This window comes from Lissotriton helveticus, chromosome 12 (assembly GCF_964261635.1).
Source record: "Lissotriton helveticus chromosome 12, aLisHel1.1, whole genome shotgun sequence".
Classification (NCBI taxonomy): domain Eukaryota; kingdom Metazoa; phylum Chordata; class Amphibia; order Caudata; family Salamandridae; genus Lissotriton; species Lissotriton helveticus.
Genome location: NC_136073.1, coordinates 76,190,817 through 76,197,736, shown reverse-complemented (window position 1 = coordinate 76,197,736; position 6,920 = coordinate 76,190,817). Strand labels below are relative to the sequence as shown.

Genomic DNA, 6,920 nt, shown 5'->3' with positions numbered 1-6,920 from the left:
CTTTTACTAAGTGAACCAAGATTAGACCTGGTGTAATATGCTCTTACTAAGTGTACCAAGCTTAGACATGGTGTAATACACTTTTACTAAGTGAACCAAGATTAGACCTGGCTTAATACGCTCTTACTAAGTGAACCAAGCTTAGATCTGGTGTAATAAGCTTTTACAAAGTGAACCAAGATTAGACCTAGTGTAATACGCTCCTACTAAGTGAACCAACCTTAGACCTGGTGTAATATGCTCCTACTAAGTAAACCGAGCTTAGACCTGGTGTAATCCACTTTTACTAAGTGAACCAAGATTAGAACTGGTGTAATACGATCTTACTGAGTGAACCAAGCTTAGACTTGGTGTAATACGCTCTTACTAAGTGAACTAAACTTAGACCTGGTGTTATACGATCCTACTAAGTAGACTGAGCTTAGACCTGGTGTAATCCACTTTTACTAAGTGAACCAAGATTAGACCTGGTGTAATATGCTCTTACTAAGTGTACCAAGCTTAGACATGGTGTAATACACTTTTACTAAGTGAACCAAGATTAGACCTGGCTTAATACGCTCTTACTAAGTGAACCAAGCTTAGATCTGGTGTAATAAGCTTTTACAAAGTGAACCAAGATTAGACCTAGTGTAATACGCTCCTACTAAGTGAACCAACCTTAGACCTGGTGTAATATGCTCCTACTAAGTAAACCGAGCTTAGACCTGGTGTAATCCACTTTTACTAAGTGATCCAAGATTAGACATGGTGCAGTATGCTCTTACTAAGTGTACTGAGCTTAGACATGGTGTAATTCACTATCACTAAGTGAACCAAGCTTAGACCTGGTGTAATAAGCTTTTACAAAGTGAACCAAGATTAGACCTAGTGTAATACGCTCCTACTAAGTGAACCAACCTTAGACCTGGTGTAATATGCTCCTACTAAGTAAACCGAGCTTAGACCTGGTGTAATCCACTTTTACTAAGTGATCCAAGATTAGACATGGTGCAGTATGCTCTTACTAAGTGTACTGAGCTTAGACATGGTGTAATTCACTATCACTAAGTGAACCAAGCTTAGACCTGGTGCAATACGCTTTCACTAAGTGAACCAAGCTTAGACCTGGTGCAATACGCTTTCACTAAGTGAACCAAGATTAGACCTGGCTTAATACGCTCTTACTAAGTGAACCAAGCTTAGATCTGGTGTAATAAGCTTTTACAAAGTGAACCAAGATTAGACCTAGTGTAATACGCTCCTACTAAGTGAACCAACCTTAGACCTGGTGTAATATGCTCCTACTAAGTAAACCGAGCTTAGACCTGGTGTAATCCACTTTTACTAAGTGATCCAAGATTAGACATGGTGCAGTATGCTCTTACTAAGTGTACTGAGCTTAGACATGGTGTAATTCACTATCACTAAGTGAACCAAGCTTAGATCTGGTGTAATAAGCTTTTACAAAGTGAACCAAGATTAGACCTAGTGTAATACGCTCCTACTAAGTGAACCAACCTTAGACCTGGTGTAATATGCTCCTACTAAGTAAACCGAGCTTAGACCTGGTGTAATCCACTTTTACTAAGTGATCCAAGATTAGACATGGTGCAGTATGCTCTTACTAAGTGTACTGAGCTTAGACATGGTGTAATTCACTATCACTAAGTGAACCAAGCTTAGACCTGGTGCAATAAGCTTTTACTAAGTGAACCAAGCTTAGACCTAGTGTAACACACTCTTATTGAGTGAACCAAGCTTAGACCTGGTGTAACACACTCTTATTGAGTGAACCAAGCTTAGACCTGGTGTAACACATTCTTATTGAGTGAACCAAGCTTAGACCTGGTATAATACGCTCTTACTAAAAGAACCAAGTTTAAAGGTGATGGTGACATGTTGCCAAAAAAATATGTAACAACAAAGTCTATTAACTATTATGAAATATGGATAAAAAGTTTACCAGCGGACGCATGCATCTGACCTGAAAGAATCACCATCATAAGACAGTAGAAGAAAATCAATAAGAAAGAGAAAAAGAGACATTCATCAAAGTGTGAAAGATTAAATTGTAAACTTTAAATGCCCACGAACCCAACACAGTCAAAAACACTTAAATTATACATATTAAAGATAGAAGATCAAAGCCCCTTAGGGCCCGAAATAGGTAAAATCGTTTTTATCCAGAGATAATTAAAATTATATTGATGTAAGTTTGTGTTCTATCGTGGGCCTAACTGGTTTATCTGTGGGATTTACTCTAAAGGATTTAGAAAAAATATATCATGGTATGTTTTGTATGTGCTCTGTTTCTTTCCTATCACCTCTTCTCGTTTGTGCAGGGTGTGTACATGGTCAATGTATGTAATGTTTAATATAATTAGGTAGCTTTTAGTTTCCAGCCTCTACCCTACAGTAGTGTAAATTCTCATAAATCAGAGTGCTAAAAGGGGCACCACATGCACTTTAACCCCCAAATTATATCACAGGAAGTGATGTCACACACTCTTTGACCATGGCTTGGCTGCCCAAATAGTACAGATGGTCAAACTCCTATTAACTCAGGGTCAGAGTATTGCTTCCAGGTTTGGAGATGATAAGAGACTTTTAGTCCATTCAGCCCAGAAAGCTGCCCTAAGGTTTGGTGAGTATGTGTAAACTTTTCCTATGGATATACGTAAATGTTTTGCTGTTGCAGTGAAATAATGCTCCTGTGTTTTATTTATTTAAAAAGTTTTATATAGCGCAAACATGACCCTTGAGGGTATCAGAGCACTTTACAAGGGAGCGAAAAAGAGAGAGGATAGCTAAAAATCAAACAACAGGGTGGTCAGGAGTGCCAGGGCAGGGAAACTCTATCTCGGGATGGCATACATAATCATAAACAGTCTAAGGCATGGAGAATAAAGGAACGCGAATAAACGAAGCATGTTACAAGGTCCTAAAGGAGTGGCTGGGGGAAAACTGAGCATGAAATGAGTATAAAAGGGCATCCAATCAATACAATAAAAGACAGGTAAAAACAGAGAGAAGATTAAATCTTTGAGTGCGTATAAGGCAAGGGGAAAAATGTGTTAATCAGAAGAGCTTTAACTTCCTTTTTTAACCCCTCCCATGCCCATGACGAGGCTCGTCATGAGCCACGGTACTCCGGTGCTCATGACGAGCTGAGTTCGTCATGGCCCGTGGAACGCTCGCACGCTGGGCTAATTCTCCTGCTGTGCTGAGCGTTCCATTAAACGGGCGTGGTCGTGACGAGCTCAGCTTGTCATGAGCATCGGACCACCGTGGCTCCTCGTCATGAGCATGGGGGCGCTGTGCGCGCCCCCCAGCACAGCCGTGGAATAGCCCCAGCAGCCAAGGGGTTAAATTAATAGCAGACGGGATCGTCCTGTTTCCGGAGGCAGGGAGTTCCAAATTCTGGGGCGATACCTGAGAAGGCTCGATCATAAGTTTTTGATTTACGGAATTTCTACTGCTTCAGCAGAAGGGTGCTAGTACTTCTGGAGGACCTGGAGCCGCCCGATAGCACAGGTTTTTGTGCAAGGTATAGTGGGGTGTTGTAGTGTAAGGCTTTATGAGGGCAAGACCTTGAAAATGCAACTATTTCACTAGTTTTTCCTAAGAAACGCCTATACACCTTGTGGGGTTTTATTGATTATGTTTGGGAAATTGGTTGGAAAATGAAATGCTGAAACAATTTTCTTAAAAAATAAACCATCTTGGTGGTGGGACAGTGAAAGCCTTACTAGTGAGGTCGGGCTTGCACGCTGCGCCCTACTCCATGCAGTATGAGGTGCCTATAGCTCCCAGTCCAGATCTACCTTTGACCCAAGGACTTCACAAGACGTGACGTTGACTGACTCCCCAGGGCTGCCAAGCACACCAGCAGCAGCTGCCACACTTAGATGAGAGCCTTGGAAACCTTCGGGACGCCTGGACCGATAGGGACATTTTAATTTGAAGGCTTCCTTATTTAAATGAATGAGTTCATCTATTCTGAGTAATTAATTGTACACAGAATATATTTGCTATTTTGAATTTCTCTCCTGTTTTTTTTTTGTTTGTTTTCTACCAGTTTACAGTGGAAACCCGGCAGTGTTTAATTTGTACAAAAAAAACATACATGCCAGGGCCCTACTCAGGAGGCCACTACAGCTTGCGCCACCTACTGCCCCAGCCAGCGCTGCCAATGGTGGCACCAATGCAGCTACTAACCATCACACTCCTACAAGTGTGACAATCAGACTATTCCAGGCCCCCAAAGCCAGTAGAATGGCTTGGGGGACAGGAATGAGTCGTTTTTAATGTATATTGAATTAATAAACAACTGTGGTGCTCATCTCTAAAGTAGAAGAAGTCAAACAGTGCCACCATGTGGCAGACTGCAATAAGTGCCGATGGTGACAATTAAGTGCAGGAGCCGAGCAATAGAAGCCACTAGCTCAAATTAAGCACTGGTGGAGGATACCCCCATCTCAGCTTTTAAGTTGTGTCATTGAATGGATGAATGAATTGATTAACCCCTTGCATGCGGCGCGAATTTTCGCACTGTGCGAGCATTTTAATTAGTGGGCGGGATTCCGACGGTCCCTGGCCGTCCTCCGCACACGCCCATCATGATGGCCAGGGGCCGTCACGAGCATGCAAGTGGTTAATGAATCAATGAATTAATAAATGAATGTGTTGACGAAGGAATGAATGGTTTAATCAATTAGTTTTTATCATTCCTTCATTAAAGCACAATGAACTTTAACGCACTGGCTATCTGACGGGAAGGGGTAGGGGCGGATTGCACAAAGGCTTTTGCGTCTGGTACATGAACCCTCTGGGTTATCTTACCTACATCTCTTGCCATGCTACAGAGTCAGGGAAACTCCCTTCTTTGCTTGTGCAAGGTGCAGGTGTGGGGCTGGCCCCCTGCCAGGCCGCCCACTCTCAGAGGGACACACCCTCTGTGAAAGCAGGCACTGGCTTAGATTTTGTTGTTTTAGTTATAAGGGGTGCTCTTTCTCCAGGGAGACTCCCCCAGCCTCAATGAAGGCAGCGTGGGGAGGCCAATGATGGACCAGGCGTTCACTGTCCCCTAAAAGCGTCTGTGTGTCCAGATGTTCCACAGCGCTCTCTGGATCAGCTGTCCCTCAGCCCTTCCATGGTAGTCTCAAGCACCTCCGTCTCTCTTCTGAACTCTCTCCCGTTCTCACTGCTTTTTGCTGCGCCTCTTTCGCTCCACTCTTTTGTCTCTTTCGATGCTTATCTTTCCCCTTCTTTCTCTCTCTCTCTCTCTTATAGCCCCTTCCTTTTATGTTTTTGCCCATACTGGGGTATTTATCCTTTCCGCGCTCCTCTTTCGTTTCCTCCCTCCTTCTTTCGTTCCCCTTACATACCAGTTTTCTCTCTTTGCTGCTCTCTTTGTCTGTCCTCTAATACCCCTCTCCTCGCGTCTTTGTTTTCTCTTCCCTCCTACTTTTCTCTCCCTCTCTTTTCTCTCTCGCCTCTGTTTCTCGCTGTCCCTCTCGCCTCCCGCTTTGTCCCCTGCGCGCTCCCTCTCCTGTCACCATCAGCCACTTCCCCGTGTCTCGCCGCTCGCACTTCACACTTCCTCGCCTCTTTTCTTTCCTCATCCCCTCTGTTCTTTTTCCCCCCTCTCGCCTTTACTGCCCTTTTACTCTCGAATCTCACTCTTTTTCTGCCCCCGTCTCTTTCACTCTTGACTCTTTCTGTCCTTTGTCCCCCCTCATCCACTCCGTTTCCACCCACCCTCTCTCTCAAGTCTCACTGCTCATTCCTCCCCCGTGGCTCTCTCTCCCTTCCCTCTGCTCTCACTCGTTCCCCCTCACCTCCACTCACTCCCTCGGCCCTCTCTCTCACTCCCTCTTCCACTCTCTCACTCGCCTGCTCCGGGATCCTTCCCTCCGCATCTTCCAAGCTCCCTTTCCTTCCTTCTCCCCCTCTCTCCCCCCTCCCCGCGCCTGGTCCCTCCTCTCCGGCAGAGTGCAGCCTCTCCCTCCCTCTCTCGGCTCCCTCTATTCAACACTCCCCCGCCCCCTCCCGCTCCACACCTCCCCCCAAACACACACACTCACTCCTCTCTCCCAAAGCAACTCCGAGGAGCGGAGAAAGGCACGCTCTGTCAGGGCTCCCCGGCACCCACCCTGCAGCGCACCCTGACACCTGGGGGGGACCCCAAGAGGAGACAGAGAGAGAGGGGGTGCAGCCGCAGCACCCTGGGGTCCCCCCGCAGCCTCAGAACCCAACCGGGTCCCGCCGGACTCCTTGAACCCCCAAAACTTTCAGCGGCTCCGAACCCCGACAGCAGACCCCCCATTGCGCGGGGGGCTGAACATGCGTCAAGGTTAGTTTCTCAAAAAGAAGTCCCCCAACCCAGTGACATGTAGAAGAGTGGGGGTACACCTCCCTCCCTTCTCCAGCCCCTGCTCTACTTAATCACCCCTCAAAAAGGCGCCCGGGAAAGGCAGGGTGCAAACTTTTCTTCCTGCCGTTCATGGGGGGCGCGGCGAAGATGGTACAAGCCCCCGGTTTCTGGCATTTTTTTGGAAGGGGCTCGAAGGAGAGCGTCGCCCCGAAGGGCCACTGAAGGATAATAAGAAGCCAGCGCTCGTTCTCTGAAGAAAAAGGCATGCGGATTTTGGAAGTGACTTCTCTGGTCGGCGGTGGCCCAGCGATGGCTCCGTGGCGGTCCTGGAGGGGGGTGTACCTGGCCACCCTGGTGTGCGCCTGGCTGGAGGTGTGCCTGGTCTCGGCGCTCAGCCTGGAGCCCATCTACTGGAACACGCAGAACAAAAAGTAAGTGTCCCCTTTATTCACTTCTTCATCTGGAAGTTTTGTCAAGCGCTGCAATGCTCCTTGTGGCTACTTCAGTGCGCTTTCAGGTGGACCACACTCTCTTATGGGTGATATTATGCCCTGATGCGCTG

General features: G+C 46.5%; 1 protein-coding gene across 2 annotated transcripts in view; it reads left to right on the top strand.

Moving 5' to 3' along the window:
- Window positions 1–6,066: 6,066 nt before the first annotated feature.
- Window positions 6,067–6,920, top strand: part of EFNB3 (ephrin B3) — a 417,083-nt gene continuing 416,229 nt past the window's right edge. Inside the window, exon 1 of one of the 2 annotated variants that reach the window (XM_078671092.1) lies at window positions 6,067–6,789. In XM_078671092.1, the coding sequence (XP_078527218.1) occupies window positions 6,623–6,789 (167 nt within the window). In that variant the 5' untranslated portion in view covers window positions 6,067–6,622. The remainder of the gene's footprint in view (window positions 6,790–6,920) is intronic. The other variant, XM_078671091.1, reaches the window with a different exon arrangement.